The following is a 25,349-nucleotide window of genomic DNA, read 5'->3' on the forward strand; positions in this document are numbered from 1 at the left end:
CATCTCATCTGTGCCCAGCCAATTCCACCCATGTAAAAGTAGAGAATGTATATGTAACTGAAATGAATCACGGAATGGTTGAGGTTGAAAGGACATCTGGAAGTCACCTGGTCCAACGTCCCTGCTCAAGCAGGGTCACCTGGAGCCAGTTGGCCAGGACCTTGTCCAGACAGCTCTTGAGTATCTCCAAGGAGGAAGACTCCACAACCTCTTTGGGTAACTTGTACCAGTCACCCTCACAGTGAAAAAGTGTTTCTTAATGTTCAGAGGGAACTTCATGTGTGTCAGTTTGTACCCTTTGCCTCTGGTCCTGTCACTGGGCACCACTGACAAGATCCTGGCTCTGTCCTCTTTGCCCCCTCCCTTCAGGTATTTATAAATATTGATAAGTTTCCTCTGAGCCTTCTGTTCTCCAGGCTGAGCAGTCCCAGCTCTTTCAGCCTTTCTCCATTGTACAGGTGCTCCAGTCCCTTCATCATCTTCCTGGCCCTTCATTGGACTCTCTCCAGTATGCCCATGCCTGCCTTGTACTGGGAAGCCCAGAATTTGACACAGCACTTCAGGTGTGGCCTCACCAGTGCTGAGTACAGGGGAAGGATCACCAATGAGAGAGGCTATATATACCACCTAGAGGGGCTGTATTGTTACTAGAGTGAGCACAGGAGACCGCATAATGTTCTGACCCTTTTTCTGTTCATTCTCCAGTGGCATTAAATATGCCCCTTTAATTTTTCTGGGAGTACATTGAGATCAAGATTTACAACAGCTCTGCATTCTGCCTGGTGCTCTAAGGAGACAAGGAAACAACTTCTGAGCTACAAAAATGTTTGCAGAAGTTACTATTTTTATGTATACAGTAATGATAATTTCACTGAGTCGAACCAATTAAATTTTTATTTTCTGTTGCCTAGATGCCTGCAAGGCATGAGGATGAGATACAAAGTGTTTCAACTTCACGTCAAAATTTCAAATCCAGCTTGAGTCATGAGTGATTTTGGCTGACCTGGTGATTTTGGTCTGTTTCTAGTGTTTAGTGACTGAATGGGGAAAATGCACTGCCCATACCAGCGTGTCTGGTGTGTTGACCAGACCAAGGTCTCACAAATCGATACTTTGACAGTACTTTACATCTCCGTCCTCAAGCTGGCTTTGAACAAGCTTTGGGCCTGGGTACTGGTGGCCGTGTGGGTGCTGGGAAATGGAGAGCTATAGCAATATGCATTTGATGTGAGCTGCACGAACCTGTTCCTATCAGGCACCCCGTGAGTATTGACTTTGATTTGCTGGTACTAGTGCTGGGACATAAACATCAACAGAGGTTTGACCACTGGCTGCCTGACTTTGGCCTTTTGTAAAGGCATGCCTTTAAAATTCTGATAAGCAAGATTTAACAATCTGATGTTGATATTTATGACATAATACAAGTAAGGAAATATCAATATGTACTTTTTGTGCTTGTTCCATAGTATTACTACAGTATAAAAGACATCAGTATTGGTGGTCGATGTGTTTGCCATGGCCATGCTGAAGTATGTAATGCAAAGAGTACTGAAAACCGATACCAGTAAGTAAACTGAGCATAACATTAATTTAATATGAGAAAAAACCCCACATGAATGTTTTCAAATGACCTTTTTTATTATAGAATGATATAGTCTTATAGGGATTTTTCTTTATATTTAAAACCTTGCATCTGCTGATATTTGACAAGAAAACATATAAAGAGCTATTGTACATGAAATATAATAACAAAAAGGTCTTAGATTTTTCTTTTTAATTGAAATAAAAGTTTGGCAGGTTGAATAATTTTTTAGAAACCCTTAGTTCTTTGTGGAAAACATAGGTTGGTATCACCTTCCAAGAGCAGGAATTAGAAAGCGAACTCAAGAACAAAGTTAGGGAACTTCCTGGAGATATTGTGCATTGTAACTGAGCTCAGCCAAGATCCAATGGCTTTTAATCATTACTATAAAAAGTAAAAGCATAAATTAAATGAACTATTCTCTTTCTGTGTGAAGTTTATGATCTCTGTATTGGTTTCACAAGGTGTTAGATCAGGCTTCTCAGCTCATCTGCTGTAGGGAAGTGACTGTGAATAATCAGGCTATATCTAAAACATATTTTAAAAGCCTGGTTTAAATCAGCTGTTGCTCTCCACTGTGGCATTGAAACAAACTTTTATCAGGACAATGCAATATTTTAAATTGTGTTCTAATGAAGAGTAAGTGGGCAAGTGGGTTCATCCTTTCAAGACATCTATGCTAGAGAAAAGTAAGTATAGAAGGTGTAAAATCCATGAGAACAGGATGGTTATACTTGAAAAGTTTATTGCACGTTGTTTATTAGACTACACAGATAAGAAGGAACATTGGAAAAGCCCTCTCCAGTCTCGAGGTCTATGTTACTCCTGGGATTCAGTTACTATGCACAATAGTAAGACTTAGCCCATAATGAGAGCCTGCCCTTTAAGTAGGCTATTCAGCTAAATAAAAATAAATATGAACCACATTTTCTTGATGAATAGTGTGCACTATTTTAAAAATAATGAGATTAAGTTATGATCTTGGTGTATTAAAAACACTAATAAAATTATTATAAACAAAGCATAGTGAAAAAATTCTGAAGGCATGCCTATAAAGGTGATAAATATTTTGATTTACTGTAGTTCAACAAGCTTGAACCTTGGAATGAAGCTAAAGTAGGATACATTCTACACTGGTTTGTATCATCATGATTTAATAGTCTAAAACAAATTTTAATAATCCAGTCCACTGAATCCAATTATAAATGTTCTCTATAACTAATTTATGCTAATAAACTCATAATCACATGATTAAAGTAAACAATCACAAAGAGTTCTAGGAAAGTTCAAAAATGTTCTAATATTACTGTTCAACCTCTTTATATGTGAGCTTATATCCTGTCCTTTTCACACTACGTTTAAGTCTTGAACTGCAATAAAATTAAGAAAAAAAAAGTTTAAATCCAGCTTCAGTAGAATAAGAGGCTTTCGTTTCTGTAGGTTTCGGTGTGAATGTCAGCATAACACTTGTGGGGAAACCTGTGATCACTGCTGCCCTGGATATAATCAGAAACAGTGGCAACCTGCAACAGCTGGGAGCACAAACCTATGTGAATGTAAGTAGCCTAAAAGATGCCAGATTAAAAGGGACATTGACAAGTGGGTCAGAATTAGCCATAGCACACATATTCATAGAGCATACACACCACGTTGCATGTTTTAACACCTTTTTTCTTTACTGAGAAAATTATTTCCATACAGCAATAAGGAACAGATGATGCAGTGAATATTATTTATATTCTCTCTTATTGAACAATGAAAATAGAATTTGTGTGAGCATATTACCTGAGAGCAGTGGAAGCCTTCTTCTAGTACATTGAATCAACATTTCTCCCCAGTCTGCTGACAGATTGTGGATCCTCACTAGTACAGCAGAGAATATGGGCATCTTGTACAAGTCCAAAATTTGCTTCCCCATCATCCAGCCTCTTGTTCAGATTGAACAGAGATTGCTTAAGGCTCACACTGCTTACAGATGCTTGAGCTGCCCTGTGTTCCCCTGCTGATGGTTGCCCCTCACTGACCCCATGTGGGCACACAGGCATTCTTGGTGGGGACTGCTGGCAATTCCACTCTTGCACCCCCTCCCGTGCTTGTCATTGGGAATTTGGAGAGCTTGAGGTCCACAGACTGAGTAGTCAAGCTGGAGAAGCCGACTGACCTTTCTCCCACCTCCTCTGTGTTCCATTCTTTTGTTAAAGAAAAGGATGGCACGGACTCTCTTTTGGTGGAGGGGGTGGGTACTGTTACACGTGGGTGTTTTGCATCCTCCTGGCCAGAAAACAGTGAGGGTGGTACAGACAGTGTTGCCGTCGATTCAGCTGAACAGGGTGCTGGGCCATCTTGTCTAGACCGTGCCTTTGCCAGGAAAGATTGGACCAGATGACCCTAGAGGTCCATTCCAACCTGGTATTGTATGATTGTATGAACTATATGCACATCTTATTCTGAACAAATGTGTTGGCAGCCTATATTTTCTTTTGTGTCTGGCCTAATTTATTTTCCTTGTCTGCCATTGCTGAGAGTAGTGTAGCCACTGGGTACAAACCGTTAACGGGGGAACCTTATTTGAAAGCCAAAGAGATGTACCTATATGATTAGTTTGAGGAATAAAGAGAAGGCTTGTTTAATCAAAACTGCACTACAAAGACTGAGTGTTGGGAGGGAGGAAAACGATTAAAATATTTGATATTTGTCCCAATGATAGGCATGTTGGGACACAGCTTTTGGACATTATTTGAAACCTCATTTTAATTCCCCTCTTTGAAAGGAAAACTTTTTCTGCCAGGAAAGAGATAGACAAAGAACATAAATATTGTCATGTTTTTTAAAGAATGAGTTTATAGAAGATCATCTACAAGATTCTGAGCCAAAACCACTTTGCTTCTACCTGCCTCTGAAAAAATACCCTTTTTAGTATGGTTTGCTCCTAGCGCTTTGAGGTGATTTTTTGAGAGCATTTGCCAGGTGCAGACCTCTTTTTCTGGCAGCCAGTAATGAAGGAATTAAAGCAACTTCGTTAAGCTTCCCAGAAGCCTGAGGTTCCTTGAGAGAAACTGGTTGAAAGAGGTTGGTGGGAGCTTGTAGGGATAAGCCCAAACTTTTGTTGTGAGTTTCCCGGTACTGTATGGACCAGCAAATGGCCCAAAGTGGTGAGAAGGTGCTTTGTGAGGTAGAAGGGGTTTCTGCTCCCCTGTGAGAGAAAATGCTATTACTATAATCAGAGCAAGTAATTTCCTGTTGCTATTAGAAGACCTACTTGTGAGCTGTAGCTCACAGGTGGTTTGGCCCTAGAGGCAATGAGCTTTTATTTACATTGCTTTTTTTTTTTTCAAGTCTTCTTTCCTTTTCTGACTTAGTATCTTGAACCAGCATCTCATTTTTGCAATGTTGTATTTTCTTGAAGAATTATATGAATAAAACCCACCAAAGTTCCTACTCAGATTTATATTGTAGATCTGGAAGATTTCAGTGAAGACAGGCAGAACTTTACATGACCAGTGGGAAGAGATTAGTTTTAACCAAGATGGGAAGATTATGAGATACACATACCTGATCTCTAGGAAATCAGATAAATTATTTTGTGGGTAAATCCCTCACCCTTTACTCAAATTTATTTGCAGGAACTATTGAAAGTGTGGAGCTATTTTTCAGGTTAATTCTCTTCTGCAAGCAAAGCACAAGCATTGGGCTGGCTCTGGGTTTTATGTTGCCAGGCCTATTTGCAAAAAGGTAAAACAGCAAAGGTTCTTCAGGATTTAGGTGTCCCACGTCAATGTAAGGAGATTGGTGAAGCCAGCTGATGCATGTATAAGGCCACAAGGGGATATATTAGTGGATATATCTCAGATGTTTTCAATAGGTGAACTTCCTAGACTGAGCCATATGTGAGGCTGATGTCCCTGCAAGCAAAACCTCACAGATATCTTTCAGTCTTTTCTGATCACCGCAATACCGGCATCTGTCAGAAGGAGTTAAAAGTACAGCAGAACATGTATGTAGAGGCGGATTCAGAGCCACTGTGAGTTCAGCTGTTACCTTTATTTGACTTAACAGAAGGGAAAAATAAAGGAGCTAATCATAAACCACCCAAAGTAAAATTTATCACAGCTAAGACTGTAAACAACCATAAACTGGGGAATTTAGTTATCTTAGTCACCTAATTCTACCATTTTCTAGACAATAATAATATATAATATATATAATAATAATATATTATATATTATTATTGTTGTTGTTGTTGTTAGTATTGTTCTTCAGATCATACTTCTTCAAACCATACTTCTTTTTGAATCCAGAATTTTAAGGAAGTAGAATGAACTCGTACTTTAAAAATATCCATTTGGAAGACAGCAGCTAGGTAAATGTATACATAAGTTTGTTGGTATATTTGTACTATATGTATGACAGTTCCTTGGTGTAGGTATTTTTATTTGTGTTTATCTTATTGTTATTATTGTTTATTTTAAATAAAGATTTAGTGTACACAGCTTTAGCCCAGATGTATTTTTAGACATGGAAAAGCGGAGTAAACATTTGAACATGCTTTTGACAATTTTTGAAAACTGCTGAGACCGTTCTTCTGGAGCTTCCTAGTTCTGCATTTATGCATAACTATATAGTTTTGAGATGGCACAACCGTTGCCTCCTCTCATAAGCCTCGCATCACATGCTTTCCTCATATCTAGACCATCTTAGCATGTTTCTGCTGTGAAAATCCTGTTGTTGATAGGCAAATATGTGCATTTGAGCATACTCCAAGATACCTGAGGGTATGTATACAAAAAAAATCTAAGCTTCTTTTTCACCTCTGCTACATTATTGAATTCCAGCATTATAATGAAAGCTGACTTGGAATATTACTTTTTCAGCTTGCAATTGCCATGGACATGCCACCGATTGCTACTATGATGCTGATGTTGATCAGCGTCGAGAAAGCTTAAACATCCTTGGGCGTTATGAAGGTGGAGGAGTCTGCATTAACTGCCAGGTAAAAAGGTCATTTTGGTCAATTTAAATAAAGGATATCTGAAGAAGGGCTACTGAAGTGGGACTGTCCACAGCAATAGTTTGGAGGCTGACCAGTCTAGATAGCTCTGTGTCTCTGTTGTTGTTACTTGTACTCAAAGCGGGGAAAAAGGTGTCTGAAAATAATTTACATCGCACAACATTGCTTGTTAATATATAAAAGACACATAGAAGTTGTATTTGTGCTCAGTCCTGTGTAATTCAAACAAAGCCACACAATGCAACAATTAAAACAACTAAAAAAAAAAAAAATCTCTTTCCTGTTATTATGAACTCTGCCATTTCCCTGCTTAACAGAAGGAAGTAAAATTAACCAAATTAAATTCCAGCTCAGGCCAGCTCATTCCTTACTGCAGCAAAACACAGAGGACTCTCGTTCATCAACGGGAGTAAAGGAGGGCATAGGCTATGCCAAGAAGGAAGCTTATAGGTATTGAAAAAGCACACAATTGTAGAAGGAACCTCTGGAAGTCATCTAGACTACTGTTCCACTCAAACCAAGGCTAGATACAAAGTTATATCAGCTTGCACCAAGAAATGTCCACTTGAGTCTGAACATTTCCGAGGATGAAGATTACACAGTCTCTAGGTAACTTACTACAGCACTTGATCACTCTCATGGTAAAGAGATTTTTATTACTGTTCAATAGGAATTTCCCCAACTGCAACTTGTTGTTGGCTTTTATCCTTCTGCTGTGCATGTCTGAGAAGAGTTGACTCTATCTCATGTGTAACCCCCCTCTTTGGCAGCAGAAAACTGCCATTAGACATCCCTACCCTGCCTTGAACTTCTCCAAGCAAACCAAAGCCATTCCCTCAGTTTCTCCTTACATGCCACATTCTCCAGCCCCTTAACTGTCTTAGAGACTCAGGTGGATTGAATCGGCAGATGTAAACTTGGAGTCAGAGACTTTATGCTGTATCTGTCATTAATGAATAACACATTCTTGGAAAGAGAAAGAATGTCTCTCTTCCTGAGTAACTTTTGTTCTACTCTGGCTAATTGCTATCAGGAAAGGTCATACAAGGCTCTGATTAACGTGATCTAATCTTGGACTTTCTCTGCTCTGAGTGGGACTGAACCACCTGACCCCCTGAGGTCCCTTACAACCACCGTGTTCCTGTGATGTGCTCTGTGCGATGTGAGCATCACTCTCCCTGATCTAGCCTCAGCCTTTCCCAGCAGTAGCGCAGATCTGAAGACACTAGAGGAGACTCCTGGAAGAGCTGGAAGCAGAACCCAAAACTGCTGCTGAAACCGAGAACTCCAACTGTGAGCAGCAGCCCCATTAACATCCTGGTTGCCCTGCTCATGAACTGCCCCACCAGCCCCCCCCCATTAAATACCAGGTCCCCCCTCACAGCCCTGAACTTCAACGCTCCCTAAGGAGGAGCTGAACAGCGAGTGGGAGCTCGGGGCAGCTGCTCCAGGGAGAAACTTCCTCTCCACTTCCAGTTCCCTGCTTACGAGACTACGAGCTTGCCAAAATGCCTCATGACCATGATTTACTCAACTGGTGAATGCCACCTCCGCTGCATGCTCCTGCACCCCCACCACAGGGGAGAGCTTTGCTGCATGAGTTGAAATACACTCAGGGATGCGTTCACAGGGGATTTGTTTATTTTTGCCGTAGTTCAAGTTACTTACGGTATTTTTTCTGTATGCTGAAAATACCTGTTTACAGAGGTGCACACTTTTCCAATGGAAGATCTGTTTTGTGCCAACCTGACTGATCAGGTTTTGGTTAATTTTGATGTTGCCAACCTTAGCCATAGGATATTGAAAAAAGTAATACATTGTGTGAGGAAAAGTTAATGATGCAGTTGCCTAAACCATGTATACATTATGATAAGAAAGGAGTGTAAAAAGAGATAAATATAATGTAATAGCGAAAACGGAATATTTTCCTAGCTTTTTTTTGTTAAAATAGCTTTTTTTATCATGCTTTAGAGACAAAATTCAGCTTCTTTATGTAAGAATACAATGACAAAGAAATCTGTAGAGAACAGAGGATTAAAGAACAACAAATGATGAATGCTGTCTTTTTTGCAGTCATATTCCATTTTTTTCCTGTGCTGATCCTTTCTTAGTTGTATATAGAAACAGTGTAAAGGATGTTATTGTATCTTAATTCTTCCAAGTTCCCATTTTCATCTCATATTCTCCTTTTGTTTTATTCTGCACAGCATAACACAGCTGGTATTAACTGTGAGAAGTGTGCAAAAGGTTATTATCGTCCTTATGGTGTTTCAGTGAGAGCTCCTGATGGCTGTATACGTGAGTCCTTCTCTATTAAGTATCTTCTTACGGTAGGGGCTATGGGCATGTTTGCTTTTTTTTTTTTTCCTATACCCTGGGTATGGGATGCATCTTTTGAGGAGGAAAAATGAAAGAGTGGCCAAAAGATGTTGGAGAGCAACTGCAAATGACTTTCTGTGTTGCTTTAGATCCTTTTAGACCCTTCTCAACTTATGTATCATGAACCTAAAGCTTCAGGCCAGCAGCAGGACCGTAGGAGGAAGGCAGAAAAGGCTGCTGAGGAGACAGGATCAGGAAAGGTTGGGGTGCTGCTACACACCCCATGGTGAGGTGGCATGACCTCTAGGAAGCCACTCTTATCTCCTAGTCTCATGGCCTTGCTTCTCTTAGCTCTCTGATGTAGACATGAGATATCTTTTGGCTCTTGGTTGCTTGAAAATTTTATTCTATAGCTCAAAAGGTCAGGAGGATCACTACTATTTTCAGTGACCAATAAGTAATGCAATAGGATAATTACTAATATAACATTTAAAAAATAAGAACTGAGTATAGGTAGGAGATAAGAGTTGAATTACAAACAGGCTGAAGGAGCCTTGTGACAGGTAGGAGGAAACCGAGGTTTGTCGTGTGGGATATTGATATGAATGGGAAGTCAACAGAGCTGCAGAGTGCTGCCTTAATGTTGCATGTGGTGTGTAAGGGAAGGTGGTTGGAGCATGGTGCTCAGCCTAGAGCATGGTGAGAGATGAGCAGAAGCCACATAAAAGAGAGTTTCTGTAGTGCTGTGGAGTAATAACATGCGACTTTCTGAATCAAAAAAAAAGTTAAACACTCTAAGAAAATAATATAGGTCTTGCTTCTAAGGGATATCACAAATATTAATTGGTGACATAGAGTACTTGGAAAATATGTTACAGTATGCAAATTTTCATTCTTAAACAATGAGGCATTCACAACTGCGAATGAAACACTATTATAATGTCATTGTGCACTGCTGTGAACGGTAAATTAATTCTTTTCAAAAAAGCACCTAATTGCTGATACTTACTTAGCCTGCAGCTGTAACTCGGAGCATGCAGAGGACTGTGAGGAAGGGTCTGGCCGCTGCTTCTGTAAGCAGAATTTCCAGGGAGAAAACTGTGAACGGTGTGCTGATGGATTCTATGATTACCCATTTTGTATCCGTAAGTATACACATTAAAATACCACTTTTCCAGTATTTTAACCGTGCATTAAAGAACTAGCTTGACTTGGTTAAAACATCTGGCATTTCAGCTTCACATGTTTACACATTCTGATAAATCAATTGTCATAATACTGATGAGAGTCTCGTTTATTTTACAAAATGGTGGTTACTTGAAAATCAAATAGATTGTGCTGCATTCTCACAATTCTGAGTTCCTTTAAAACATCTTCGTCAAGGCTACAGCCTCTCTTTCAGTAAGTCATGAACTCCAATCCTAAAGCCCCGGACAAATTGTTTCAACATGTCTTGGGGTTTTTAGATATAAAGAAGTGGAACATGACTGTAGTGAGAAAGACAGGATAAAATGGTTATGTGTTCTCCCTGTAACCTCCTAGGATTTGGAACTTGCATCCCTGATAAACAAAGCTTGTGGGCTGTCAGTGGCTTCTAAAATAATAAAAAAATAGTTCTAAAACAGTGCCTGTGTAATTTTGGAAAGGTTCTCCTGGCAGAGCATAGAGCTCTCAGCAATGCTCTTTTATTTTTGCTGGACTGTGAATAGGTGCAGATATGTTGTGAAAGGAAGGTTTCCAGTTTGATTCAGATTTTTTAAGAAGTGGTTGAAAAAGTGGTTAAGAAGTGTTTGTAAATCCAGAGAAAATAAACATATTAGAAAAAATGATGTGGCACTAATACTGAGTTGTTCTGCTGATTGAAAATGGTAACAGAATGCTAACTAATGCTATTGATTAATCAAAAATCAGATTTTTACTTTAAAATAAAGAGATTAAAAGTATGTGTTGGGAATTTAGCAAATTAAACGCTTTCCTCATAAACAAATTATATATAAAACAGCTGAGGAACAAGTAACATCAGGATTGTATTTGCTGCATAAAAGCTTGTTTTTCCATGATCAGATTCTAAAAATGTATCAGTGAGAATGTTTTATGCCCTCAGGAGAAGCATGTTTCTGACAGCCGATAAAACGGGTGTTCTGGGGCAAGATTTGAGGTCTGACTAAAGTACAGATACCATGATAAAAATGGAAGAAGAGCGAAATCAATACAAAACAAAGGAAAAAAAGATTTAAAAAATGGAATATTGTTTGAATTCAATGGCTGTAGTAGAATAAATCTTCTCTGTACAGTTCACTCTAGATTATTACATCTCATTTATCCTTTTGTTTGTAATGCAACATTTTTAAGTAAGTTCAGCTCAGGTAGACCTTGGTCTAAAATCCACTGGTGTTGGTAACACTTCAACTTTGGATCCCATCTTAATGGAGGAAAGTATGTTGGGGTGTCTTTCCCATTCCTAATCTGGAGGCTTCTCAAATAAAAAGCTCTCCTTACAGTTCAGGTAAGGAGTGATAACAGCACATAACAGGAAATGGACCTTCAGCTGGAAGCAAGGAGTGTGAAATACGGAGCTCCCTAGATAGCTCTCATAACACCATCTGGCATGAGGAAGCTTTCTGTACAAAAGGGTAAAGAGGAGGGAAGCAAATTGATAGCATTTGCAAGTGGTGTCTGGCCTTTCATACTGTTCTTTCGAGAAGGGATGTTTGCACCTGAATTGGAGAGCAAAAGTAAAATTTCTTATCGTGTTCCTAACTGAAAGGACACTAAGCTGAAGTTGTTACTGCGATCATGTGAATATCATACTCTACTGACAGGAGATGACTTCATGGTTTGTGACGATTTTTAGTGAAATAACTGTATCTGTTTCAAATACACTTCATTGTTTCTTTTCTTTTAAAGGTATTCCTGTATATCCTTTTACTTCTCCAAATCCAAGAGATGCTATGGCTGGTGACATAATTGGCAAGTTCTTGGTGTTTTGGGTTTTTTTTCTCCCATTTCACTGTTTTGACCTGTGTCACTATTTTTCACTGTTTTGGTGGTGCCTGCTCTTTCATGGAGATTTATGTAGTAATTTTGCCACTGTTGGTATTTATCTTTCAGAGAGCATTTGTTCTTGCCAGTTCATCGTATTGTCATGTTCGTTCTGAACAGTTTAGTGGGCTAGCTTCACAAAGAGTTATGGATCAAAATAAGTTTGACCAGCCTCCGGCAAACATCTGCAGAAGAGGCTGACCATCTTGTTTGGTGCTCTTACGAACAGATCCAGCAAGATATTCTGACATGTACAACTTCTCAGCTGTTTTGCAGTGTAAATCTCTTTCTTAAAGACTATCTGGCCTCTGCTTCTGGACAGTCCTCTTGCACCTGGCAAATTGTACATTGCCCTTGGCAGTGAAGAACTTTGATTTCTAAGACAGCTACATATTTATCATTTAGCCCCCTGCAAAGCTGCCTGAAATCTATACGATTCCCTCAGTGGGCTTATATTTTTTAGTATACATTATTATACTGCAGAATAGAGACATCATCACAGCTAGCGCTAAATCATATACATACTTGTAATTCATATCAGGATTAATAACCTTAAAAAACCTCAAAACCTTTTTTATATCCTAAAATGAACATCCTTTCCCTTTATTTCTATTAGTTTTAATAGAAGTGAAGTCTATGTTGACAAATGAAAAAGTGTTTTCTTCCGTGAATGTAGTAGATGCTTAGATATAAGCAGACAGTACAAATCCATGTATGTATTTACAAGTCCCAATTGTTTTCTTAAAAGTGTCTGCAGTTGCCATCGCAGCCCACAAATCCTCAGTCCACTTATCTCCTTCATACAGCATCCACAATAATTGCCCTGGTAGGCCTCTCAGTATGCATATCCTGTTCTCTCACATATTTTTAAAAAGGAAGAAGGAAGAAAACTCTGAAGAAAAATGAATAAATATAAACAGGAGAAAACAGATCTTGAGCTATTTACATTTTCAACAAGTAGCATCTGAGTCTGAAGGCATAAGAAAGGCAGCTGCCTCTAAGCAGAAGCTTCTATGGAGAAGTTATAAATTTGTGCTGGCAGACAAAGCATGATTACAGATTATTATTTTTTAAATGAGATTTGTATGTAAGGGTCATAAAAATAGTTTTGTCAATTCAAGAGAAATAATTGCTAAGCACTGATCTGTTTTTCTCTGCAAACATAAGAGGAGTTGCGTGATTTTATGCACTGACTTTGTTCCTTTCTTTCTTTTCCTTTCCTGTTGTAACTAGAAGGTGGCTGCAAACCAGGATATTTTGGCCTCCAGTGTCTACGTAAGTGCCATAGTTACTTTGGTGCTTGGAGCCTGTGCTCCAGTGTAAATGCCAGCCTTCAGCTTCCAAGTGAAATAGGAACTTTAAGATTGTAATGCCACAAATATTTTCTTTACAAATGTGCTCTTCAGCGTGCCAGTGCCATGGCGCAGGAGTGCTGGGCGGTGACTGCGATGGAACTACTGGACAGTGCAGATGTCGAACGGGATTTTGGGGGCTTTCCTGTGACACCTGTGCAGCTGGGTATTTTCATTACCCCTTCTGCCAGGGTAAGACAAATGTTCCCTTTTTGCAACATATCCAAAATGCAGACCTGAGTTTTATACTGAGAGATGAAGTTCTTTTGCCAAGGAAGTGTGTTCATAAGGGACTCCCCCAAAATTCACAGAAATCAAACAAGAAGAATGTGATGAGGGGAGATTTCTATCTAAAAATGCCTGTATTTCCTTGATTGCTGTCTACTGTCAGATGCAGCTGTCAGACTCCAGTTAGGGGTTGGATTTAGTAACATTGATGAAATTTAGAATACCTTTAGGAGCATCTCTCTTACTTATCCTTGATTGTTTTTTCTTGTTTTTTCTTTTTTTTAAAAACTGTGTTTAATTTGAATTTGCAACCTCACTTTGATACACCAAGCAGCCCTTTCTAATCAATACTAGAAAACTGACTATTTTTAAACTTTATTAACTATCTCTGTACTATCTTTTTAGGCATTTTATTAACCCCTGCCACTTGAGATCGTAAATCAAAACCATACATTGTTTCATTTTAGTCTTAAAAAAAGATGTAACTATTTTCAATAATTGTCATACCACTTGGCATCGATAAATCAGACTCTGAAGGGAGATGAGCTAAGTGTAGTGCTGCAACGCTGATATTGAACCCAGTAGTTACTTTTATCCAGATTCTTTTGCTCTTTCATTAATGTTTGCCTTGATGCTGATTTTTTTTTTTCTTTTCATTTAAAGAAAAATAAAAGAAGAGAGCCTGTGCAGAGGCTGCGTCTGAAATGTCTTTTGTCATTTGCAGTGTGTGAATGTAATTTGGCGGGTACCCAGCCCGAAGTCTGCGACTTTCTCGGGAGGTGTCTGTGTCGCTCTGGGGTAGCTGGACTTCAGTGTGACAGCTGTCAGCCTGGCCACCACTCTTTCCCTGCCTGCCAAGGTAAGGCTGCTGATTGCATGTACAGCATCAAACAGGCCCTCGAACAGGCAGACTGAACTGCTTTTCAAGTACTGTTTTTGCCATGGCTGAAGCAATGTTCATAGTAGTAAATGGGCCAGAGACTCTTGTTCTCTACAGTGAAATTCTCATACATTCTCGTTCTCCAAGCACTACTTCCAGGCATCTTTCCATAGTGTGGAAGAATTACAGTGTCTGCTCTCTCATAGGCTTTTTTCGCGTGGTCAGACAGTTTGATATAGCCTCAGTCAGCACAGATGCCTTACTAATAACCAAAGGATTTGAAAGCTCTTTTCACATGGAGACTACAGCAACAGAGCACGCTTGACTGCTAAGGAACTGGCATAGTGGAGCCGTGAAGCATTGATCTGCTTTAGCAGAGGGTCTTTGTTTGGTACCTTGTAAAATGTGTGTTCTATAAATCTGAAAATGAGATACTCTCATTTTGCCCTTCACAGTGATTTCTCACTAATTTTAAGATCATACGACAGGCACAGATCCAACCTCTGTTCACATAGTCATGACATGCAAATAGTCTCTGTAGGGTTTCACCAGTGTACTTGCCACCAAGGACTAGTTGGCCTTTTACAAGAGAGGAAAATTGATCAGCACTAATGAAACATAACCTTGAATGTCATAGTGGTTTTCTGTGTGTATGAGGAATCCATCAAGTACTATCTGGCCCCTAGGTTTTGTCTGCCTTTGCAGAGAGAGAGACAGAGGCCCTTAATCCTTAGTGAATTTTACAGTGAGAAAGAATATAGGGTATTGCTGAGTCCTGGTGTATGTACTTTCTGTACAGCGTAGCAATATTTACAGAGAACATTATGATTTACTTTCTCCTCTCTCATTATTTTTGGTTGCTGGCTATAGTAGCCCTCTTCCTTTTGGGCTTACGTACTTGTTTACATCCGATGAATAGACAGCAGAATCCTTTGTGCCCTTGCAAAGACAATTATGTTGTGTTAGCAAACACAATGGGTGGAATAAAGAAACACCACATGACCACATTTTATGGTCTGGAGTAGATTAACATTTTTAAATGAAAAACATAAAACCAGGATTCTGCGTTGGGACACACTGTTCAGTGGTTTAAACTTTTTTTTTCCTTAGAACTGAATCAGGTGGCAATCTTAAAGCAAATCAAACTTGTATTGAGTACCTTTGAACTTTTAGCACCAAAAGCTGAAAAGTGACACAAAAGCTTAAAAAAGCTTGCAAAAACAAATTGTGAAAGACAGATAAAAATAGTTGAAAACACAATCAGTGGGATTACTCAAAACTGCTGTAGTTCACAGCTTGTTCTGTTAAAATAAGCTGCCATGGGTTTAGACTTAAACTAATGCAGCATGCTGCAAATTGTGGTGGAAAGTGAGCAGCCCAGCCTGCTACTCCTGTTTGGAATTGTCATCTTCGGAAGGGAGGTAGATCTATTAACTTCTTGGCTGCTGCAGCTAGAGCTGATCTCTCTCATCCTGTCCTGTTGAACTCAATAGAAGCTTTATCCAATAAGAGTGATATCAAAATAAAGCCTTTAAACAAATTAATGTTATTAAAATGAGGAGAAAATGCAATATAATGTTTGGCTGGGGGTCGACTCTAGTGTGGATGATGTTTTTGGAAGCTTCAGTATTTGTATTTCTCTAATATGAACTTCCTAGCAAGCCCTGTGTTCTTTCCAGGCTTCTTTGAAGTAACAACAGCCACGTCAGATGTCCTTGGCTGCAGCAGAAAGAGGAACCAAAAGGGGGAACCAGGAACGTGAACAGGGAACAGAAAGACAGTGTTCGTTTTATATTTCTGTCAGTCAGCCATTTCTGTCAGTCATAAAATGCAAGTGATTATCTGCAATACTTCAGCTTGTATCTGGCGCAGCTGGGATTCCCAGATGGGCTCCCATTCATGTACCTAGAAAAGTGTGACCCTGTGTAACATCCAGCATCATTTCAATAAGATAGCACGTCTTGCCTATGATAGAGCTGTTAGCCTAAAGCTGTGGTAACTCCAAGAGAAGTTTGACAATAGCTTTTGTTGTGGTCTGACGAGGTGTCTCGGGTGTTGCATGCAAATTCTGGCAATGCACTGCTTGCCAGCTTGTAGAATTAGGATGTCAGCAGTTTTTCCCTTGTGCATCATGGACGTGTGCTTGTGCATCATTACTAATAGCTTCTTGTTAGCCATTAGGCCTAGCCTAGCTTTGTGGATGCTGTTTCTCAAGAGGTTATTTTTTACAGATGTTAAGTACTTCTCTCATGTGACGTTCTTTCCATTGAAAGATGTATGTCTGGCCCTTACACATGTTTTGCAAGGCATCAAACTAAATCTTTAAACTGTAAATTATAGAATTGCAGTAAGAACCTGATTATCAGTGATTGAGGAGGTGATTACAGTATAAGCATCTATTTAATTATATTTATTTTTGGTGGTAAAATTATGGTTAATCTGGTTTCTTCAAGAATTCTTTACATTCAAATGTAACTTTTTTTTGGCAAATTCTGGTTTAAATAACTGCTGGTTTAGACATATATCTGTCAGGGTGGTTATTATTTTTTTTCTCTATGCAGAATGTAACTGTGATGCTATTGGCTCAGTGGAGAAAACATGTGGTCCTAGAGGTCAGTGTCTGTGCCACAGCAGCTACGCTGGACTTAGCTGTGACCAGTGCGCTCCCGGTTATTACAGCTATCCCAGCTGCTTGCGTGAGTAAAAGCCTTTCCTCCTTTTACTGGGGTTTCCCTTCTAATTGTTGCAATACAGAAGACAATAGTTTCCAGTGTTTGGCCTTGCTGCAGTTGTATCTCTTTTAAAACATGAAATCTAAAGCTTAGGCTTCGCAGTGGGCATTTCCTGAGTTTTGGCTCCATCAGCTTAGAGAATGTGAGCTGTGTTCCAGCTGTTTGGGCTTCTGATATTTGATACACCGTCCTGTAAACTTCTAATTAAGTGCATTAATGTGTGCTCTTGACATGTGCCAAGGCTGCACCACAAATCCTAGTCTAGAAGGGCTTGACTTTGCGTATCTGCCATCATATCAACAATTTTTCCTGCCCATGTGGATCAGTTGATCAGGCCCAGGCTCTGTCATTAAAATCAGCAAGTGACTTGATCATCATGAACAGGACTGCTCTTTTCTAGAAATCAAATGGTTATTAGTGCTAAAGAAGGAACGTATCCTGAGAATTCTGCTATTACTAATCACCACAACAAAAAATAATCTGACAGGTTCGTTCTCTCTCTTTAGGAGACTGGCTACTACTTTACTAAAATAATTGTCATTAACCATTTCACCCTTAGACTCTATGTGAACACAGAAAAGTCCCCTGGGCCGTAGCAGCATTGTTCTTTTTTCTGGCATTTTCTTATTTACCGTGTGTGTGTAACTCATTGCACAACTGAGACCTTACGTAGGAATCTGAAACAAGACTGGTTGCATGGTGTATTTCAAAGCTTGCTTCTGGCCTCCCCTGCCCTCAGATCTAAAGGTGTGATGGGCATACAATTTTATATTCTATAATTCACCATCATATTTTTAAGTGTAGGTCAAATCACAGAATTTGCCCTGTGCTTTCTGTAACCACAGGAAGATCAAGTAAGCAGAAAGCCAAAACCAAACCTGCTCTTAGGATGGGACAAAGAAGTTGAGGAAGGGAGATTTATTACGGTTCCAGATAATCCTACCTATTTCTGTCAAGAATAGAGGAAAACAATGTGAAGATGGTACAGGTCACCTCAGACTTACAGGTTCCAAGCAGAGATGAGAACCCTGTGAGTTATAGGGGGACCTTGTGAGCTATTTATGGGAAAGAAAAAAGAAGAATGCTCTAGACAAATAGTATTCAAAACCTCTACAGTATTAATGTTTTAGAAAGTTGTTGCTTGATACCTACAGGGTGAACCAACCCTCCCACCACTGCCTGTGTTTCTCATTGTGTAGCTTGCCAGTGCTCTCCCGACGGTTCCCAGCACAACATGTGTGAATCTGTGTCGGGGCAGTGCTGGTGTCAAACAGGTGTCACGGGGCGACAGTGTGACAGGTGCCTTTCTGCAGCTGACAGCTTCCCCTATTGCCAAGGTAATGCTTCTGGGGGAAAATCCTTCATTCTGGATGTGGTCACCCCTGTTTTTATTGCAGGACTCTCCAGGGCAGTCTGCTGCTTGCAAAGTTTTATAGGAACCCCCTGAGGCATGGGAAGGGACACACCAAGAGCACATACTATATGAGCTTATTTGTCATTCTGTATGAAGTGAACTGTAAGATTAAAACCTTTTCTAAATGATGATGGACCAGGAACTTTGAGAAAACCTCTCTCAGTTCTGTAGGTTAGTGCTGTATTTTTCCAAGTGACTACTTTGCATATCAAACCAAACAGTCTAAACCAGGCTAAATACATATTGGAAAAATAATTATTAAAGGCTTCTGCTGGTCTTGACATTTAAAGTATTTGTGTCCCTCCAAGGTAGCCATATTAAAAAGCCCTTTCAAACTCACACCTGCTGCATTGTACTTCTGCACTACTACATTCCACAGCTCTCTTTTCAAAGTATCTTTCAATGTGTTTGTTTTTTAATTTCATAAAGGTGCCAACAGTGAATGTGACCCTTCAGGTAGCATTGGTTCTCATTCCGTAAGTATTCTACTATTGCAGCTAACAGTATGTGCTAATACTTCATGTGCCTTTGCTGGACACATTCACTTCATTGCTCAAGTCCTGAAGCCTTCTCTTAGACTGTGAGAGAATTGCATGAGCTTATTTGCAGAGTAAGGGTGAAAACAGACTTTTGTGTTTTGTTCTTTGATCATATCAGTGCAATTAGCTGTTGAGGGCGGGGGGTTTTATTGATTACATATAGAATATTCAAACTGCTTAGTCTTCTTGGTATGCTAGAACACTAATCTGTACATGCAAATATGCATATAAGCCTGTGCACGTCTCAAAGGTTCTGAGTTGCAACAGACCATTTCAGCATCAAATTATTACAGAAAAAAATATTACCTCTTTGTAACTGTTGCTATACCACTATTATTAATACAGTGATGGTTATCAGTAGCAGGATGTTATGACAAATTAGAGTCTTTGCTAAATGTGTAGCAAAGAAGACCTAGAGAATAAGTCTGACCAATGGAAGAGGTATCTATGTAGGCTCATGTACACAGTTATGTGTGTCTTCCACCAAAAAAGGAAAAAGTAAATACAAAAATTAAAGATAATTTTTAAGGAAATTCGGGTTTTAAATTTTTTGCAAAACAGTTAATACTTTAGAGCAGTTCTAATAAGGCTATAAAAGAATCAGAAAGTACAGTGGTTGGGACATTTAGAATAAATTAGATATGGAAAAAATATGTAGGGTGGAACAATCCTGCGCTGATAGTATGAGACACAAAAATCTGAGAAATCTGAATCAGCCTCAGTTTCCATGCATCTGTAAAATTCAGTAAACTACCTGAGCTGTTAATATTAGGTTGTTCTTAGTACTAAAGAGCAGTATGTTTTTGATGAGACTGATGAACCCATATTAACTCCTTTCTGTCATTAGGGCTATTGTCAATGTCTTCAGCACGTTGAAGGTCCTACCTGTAGTAAATGCAAACCGTTGTACTGGAACCTGGCTAAAGAAAACCCTGAGGGATGTACAGGTACAGCTTCATGACATATTTCTTTGGCTTGTGGAATGTGCTAAATTATTTTGAAACTCATCTTTTTTCACTGTCACCATCTTTGGTGCTCAGTGACTTTCACAACACTTGTTAACAGCATGTTTTTCATGCTACTTAACTGTAACACCAAATTACCCATGATACCAAGAGTTACTTTTAGAAATCGGACTGTAATTTCATAAGTGTTTGCTAGTCCTGGACCAAGGTGTGCTCTGAGTTACAATTATGTGTATACTTCATATGGCCCTATGGCAGTTTTACTGGAGGGAGATGGAATTTCTGCCCTTAACACTTAAACCAGAATTTGTCTCATTATTTAGAGAAAAAGGTGCTTTTTCATTTATTATAATCTCCTAGTTTGCAGAGGAGTAAAAAGCCTTTTCATGGCCTCAGGGTGTGACAAATCTATTATGGTTTATGTCTATATCATACTGATCTGTTTTAAATTTTCAATGTTTGCTAACAGTAACTGTGTGTTTTTCAGGCAGATGATAATTTTAAAGATTAAAAGGAATAAAGATAAAAAAATCTTTAAAGATTTTTTCTCCCCAACTATTTAATTTCTAATAGGTTCACCACAACAGCCACTTGGATAGGATGAGTAGCCTTAGAGCTTATACTGATATTATGATGTCTTTGACTATAAATCTCTAAATACTGTACAGTCTAAATATCTTTTCAAAGATTAATTACTGCACCTTTAATGTAATTCATCTTCTCTGCCTTCAGTCACAGTGTCAATACTGGATTTCACCAAACCTCTAGGTCAGCATAGCTCATTCCCACAATATTTGCTTCATTTATATTTCATATGGAGAGTTGGACTGGTCCCAAGGTAGCACTGCAGAACAGAAGGTGCCAGTCAGGCTGGAAGACACTGGTTTGCATCAATTGTCTGAATGTTTCTAAGAAAATCCATACTCACAACTGTTTTTGTTAAACACAAATTAGAACATTTTAAAACACACCAGTGAATTGCACATACACAGAAATCCTCATTCTTCTTACTTTGCTTTTTCTTCTCACCCTGTGTCAGTACCCATCTGCTGTTCTGAACCTTCCAGAGTAAAATCCACCTTGTGGCACGATGACTCAGAATTGCAGATTCAGGGTGCTGTGTTTTTGTTTGTTTCCTGCAAAGTACCTTGGAAAGACAAAATGCAGATTGTTTTTTTTTAATCTGTGCAGCGTGCCAGTGTGATGTGAGTGGAACACTAAGTGGAGTTGGAGAATGTCAGCAGGTAAAGTGAAATTAAAAGAAAGACATTAATTAAATTGATTTTTGTAAAGAAAAATTGTTGTAACATTCAGTAAGGTAGAAATCTTAGTACTCATTATTGCTTTTGCACATAAAGTGGGTAGTTTTATACAGCAAAGAAGCAGTTTTATACAGAAGTTTTATATATCCTAGGGATGTATAAAAGTTCTAAAAATTTTTCATCTTGAGTTTACGTATTTTTAGTCTATTCATTGAAGATTATAAATGACAGAAGTTATGTCCAGATAGTACTTTTCGGTTGAAAAATAGAGTGTTTTTTCCTCTATAGAATCAGAGGAATTCAAAGTACTGAAAGATAAAAGTACTGAAAAAGATGCTGAAACATTTTTGATGAAATTGTTTTCTTCGTAGGAAAATGGGCATTGTTACTGCAAATCTAATGTTTGTGGAGATTCCTGTGACACTTGTCAAGCTGGTTATTATGCTCTCGAAAACAAGAATTATTTTGGCTGCCAAGGTAAAATGAATAAAGGACACCTCTAGTGGCACATTTTCACTTAGCAGAAAAGTCTTTAGAATTCCCTAGGTTGTATTATTAAAATGTGGATGTATTTGTTGAATCACTCATGTGCACAGCATTTTGCACTATGGCTTGTAATTGCCTGTAACCTGTGTAAATCCTTCTTTGGTCTCCAAAGGGAGCAAGAACAAGGCAGATGTTACCACTGTGGTTCCCAGCTATTTTGTGCCTCTTTCATGGTCCTTCACCTCACCTTCACCCATGCCTCATTTACCACCACCTGAGGCTTCTCTGTCAAAACCCACAGTGAGATTGAACGAGGCACTACTAAAGCTGTTATGCTATCAAATAAGTTAACTCAGAGTCCTTCCTCCTCTCACTCCTTCTCTCAAGTTCTGGGGCCAGGGATGGTTGACTTTCCTGCAAGTGTTACCTTTAAGAGTGGTAGCTCTCTGTTCCATTTGGCAGTTTTCTAAGGGCTGCTGCCACAATAAAAACTTAAATTGCTGAAACAAATACTAGCTTGATTTTTTTTTTTTGCAGGCATATTAATGTATTGCTTTAGCCCAATGCTCAATGTGTTTTGAAGCAGAGCCAGATGTAGCTGTGATGTGGAGAAGTGATTGTTTTTCTGAAGAATTCTTGCCCTGCCATGTGTTTTGAGTGATGCAGGGCTACTTCAACACCTCCATTCCCTCCTTGTCCCCCCAGTGTAGATTTAGGTTTGTTAAAATTATTGAAAGCACTTTCACTGACTTCAGTGTACTTTACACTTGTACAGGGTCATTGCAAGAGATTTATTTTCAAAACATTGAAGTACTTCTAACAATCATTTAATATGTGCAAAGTTAAAAATAATGGCTACTGGATTAAGCACAGCGTTTATGCCTAATGTGCAAACCAAGGAGCTATTGAAAGGGATCTGGTTTCACAAAGGTGTCAAATACCCTAATTATCATTGATTTCAGTGAGACTACAGGTGCTTAACATGTCTTAGAAAACAGGCTTTTTACACTACGATGTAAATACATGTTTAGGAACCTTCAACTTTTCAATTCAGCTTGAAATTTTTAGCCTAGACATACCTGTTCATTAGTATGATATATTATACATCATTTCTAGAGGTGTCCTTTAGTTTGTGTCACAGGTCCTGTGTCCTATAGAATATAGAATATTCAATATTGTTGTCCAGTATTGGTTAAAATTATGCATATGCTACTGTATCAACATACATATTCTTGATGTGTGCAATGTTTGTAAGATAAATATTGGGGTGCCAGGTTCTGAAAAATTAACATCTTACATTTTTTGTAAGTTAGGTTTTGTGGGTTTGTTTTTAAGAATAGTTATTTATCATGATATTGCTGTAGATATTCTGACTTATTAGCAAAACAATTGAAGGGCTGTTCAGCAAAAGTGTAGTCCAGTAATGTGGCATGGCTTATTACTTGTGATTTTTTTTTGAAGTGTCTTTTGTCACATTCCAAGGAGAAATAAAGAAAACAACCACAAACGTGGGAAGCCAGAAATAATCGCAGCTTATGCACATGTGTTAGCATGTGTTTGAAAGAGTCTGAAGGGAGTCTGAAGGGCTCTGGAAGGAGGAAATGGGTCGATAATCATGTTTAATTAATGGAAGCGAAGTGTGTTTTCTGGTAACTTTCATCACTTCTTTTCTGATGGGATATTTTACTTCTGCTCTTTGTCTGCCAGGCTGCCGGTGTGACGTTGGAGGATCCCTCAGCCCGACGTGCGCCGAGCCCTGGGGTGGCTGCCGGTGCAGGCCGCACGTCGTGGGGACGGCCTGTCGGGAGTGAGTCTAGATCGGGCTTCAGCATGGTTCTCTTGAAACTGCCCGCAGGTCCCTTGCTAACCTTTCACGTGAGATTCTGGGTTTGTCGATAAAAGAGCTGGTAAATTGTATTAGTTATTGATATTAATTTTGCTGGGCAGTTTTCTTCTGTTATTTAAATAAGATTTTTTAATGTGTTTCCGTAAATAACCAGTACCTGTTTTGCATTAGTATTGCATAAACATCTATGTATCGATCAAGAGTCATATAGGAAAACGTATGTAAGCTGTAAAAGCTTCTGGAAAGGGAATTCTCACTACATCCATTTTATCAGCTGTCTTGAATTTATTAGCTGCTACCAGAATTCCTCAGTCATCAGTAGGTCACCTCCCTCCCACTGCTTTATGCTCTTAGATGTAGATCATACAGTGCCTGGTAATTATTTGTTGGTGTTTTTCTCCTTGAAAGGCCTGAAAAAACCTATTTTTTCCCTGATCTGCACCACATGAAGTTTGAGATTGAAGATGGTACTACTGCCAAGGGAAGGGAAATTCGGTTTGGCTATGATCCTCGGGAATTTCCTGGCTTCAGTTGGAGAGGATATGCCCAGATGTCCTCTATACAAGTAAGCTGGTATTTCACTCAAGGCTTTGGGATGAAAACATAAGATGTGGTATGTATGTCTCTATAGTACTGCTGTGTGTGTGCAAGGTCATGGAAAAATCAGGAAAAAAAAAAAGAGACAAGATCTCACTAATCCTAACCCTTTGGCACTGTATTGCTGTTTGGATTAGTGAGCGTCAGTATTTATTGCAAGCTGGTCATTGCTTGTGCAAATATGTGTTCTTCAGAAATGTTCTTGGAGGGTTTTTTGTGAGGAACATGCATTTTGCAATAGATGTAAAGAAAGGAACTCATAGCTTTAAAGTCTAGAGTGCTAACTGCAGAAATTCTTGTCACGACAAGGACAGTGGAATCAGCAGAAGATTGATGCTTGGCTAAGTTATTTGAATTACACAATTCCATGGTAGTCTGGTTCCATAAGAATTTCAGGTACCCTCACAGTGCTGCCACTGAAGTTGTCTTATACTTGCAACTTACATTGGACAAAGAAGAGGAAAGCACCAACTTTTATTAGGAATGATACCTTCACATTACATCAAACAGGAAAATGTATTATTCAGTAAAAGAGGCTGTGAACAGGAGCATATTGGCAACATTTATTTTAGTCTCATGACAGTGTACAAATAAACTAACCAATGGTAGATTTAAACAATAAATGGGATTTGCTCATTCTCCTTAAAAGTAGTACTCTGGTATAGTTGTGTCCAGCCTCTGTAAGTTGTCCAAGGACTAATGGATTACTATAGACTGGGACATAAGCACATAACCATTGCACAAGTGTAGTGATTTCCCTTCAGTTCTTCATTTTTCACTCTTTCGTCTTTGTTCTTTTTTTCTCTCTTTTTAAAATCCCGGAGTTCATATTCCTTGGATATTCAGAATTATTCCATGTTTACCAATGAAGGCAACTCTCCAGCAGCTGTGATTTCTTCAGCTTTCTAACTCAGATCCTTTTTGCATTTCATATCCAGCGGCATTTTGTAAAGAGGTAGTGAAAGGCCTCAGTCTCTAATCTTGCTAAAATTGTGCACTGTTTTCTTACCTGGGTAAAGCTTTTCACTCATGTAAGTAATTGCCAGCTCCGGGCCCTCCTTGGTTAGATCCTTGCATAACTGAGATAGTCTCACGTT

General features: G+C 39.0%; 1 protein-coding gene across 1 annotated transcript in view; it reads left to right on the top strand.

Annotated features, from left to right (window-relative positions):
• LAMA3 (laminin subunit alpha 3) overlaps positions 1–25,349 on the top strand; it is a 117,067-nt gene that overhangs the window by 23,233 nt on the left and 68,485 nt on the right. The window contains exons 6-20 of the mRNA XM_065627294.1: positions 1,467–1,564; positions 3,023–3,138; positions 6,454–6,572; positions 8,798–8,888; positions 9,923–10,054; positions 11,817–11,879; positions 14,256–14,390; positions 16,973–17,107; positions 18,343–18,480; positions 18,987–19,033; positions 19,944–20,043; positions 21,253–21,305; positions 21,695–21,800; positions 23,517–23,616; positions 24,064–24,220. Of these exons, the coding sequence (XP_065483366.1) occupies positions 1,467–1,564; positions 3,023–3,138; positions 6,454–6,572; positions 8,798–8,888; positions 9,923–10,054; positions 11,817–11,879; positions 14,256–14,390; positions 16,973–17,107; positions 18,343–18,480; positions 18,987–19,033; positions 19,944–20,043; positions 21,253–21,305; positions 21,695–21,800; positions 23,517–23,616; positions 24,064–24,220 (1,590 nt within the window). The remainder of the gene's footprint in view (positions 1–1,466; positions 1,565–3,022; positions 3,139–6,453; positions 6,573–8,797; positions 8,889–9,922; positions 10,055–11,816; positions 11,880–14,255; positions 14,391–16,972; positions 17,108–18,342; positions 18,481–18,986; positions 19,034–19,943; positions 20,044–21,252; positions 21,306–21,694; positions 21,801–23,516; positions 23,617–24,063; positions 24,221–25,349) is intronic.

Source organism: Caloenas nicobarica, chromosome 2, assembly GCF_036013445.1.
Source record: "Caloenas nicobarica isolate bCalNic1 chromosome 2, bCalNic1.hap1, whole genome shotgun sequence".
In the NCBI taxonomy this organism is placed as follows: Eukaryota; Metazoa; Chordata; class Aves; order Columbiformes; family Columbidae; genus Caloenas; species Caloenas nicobarica.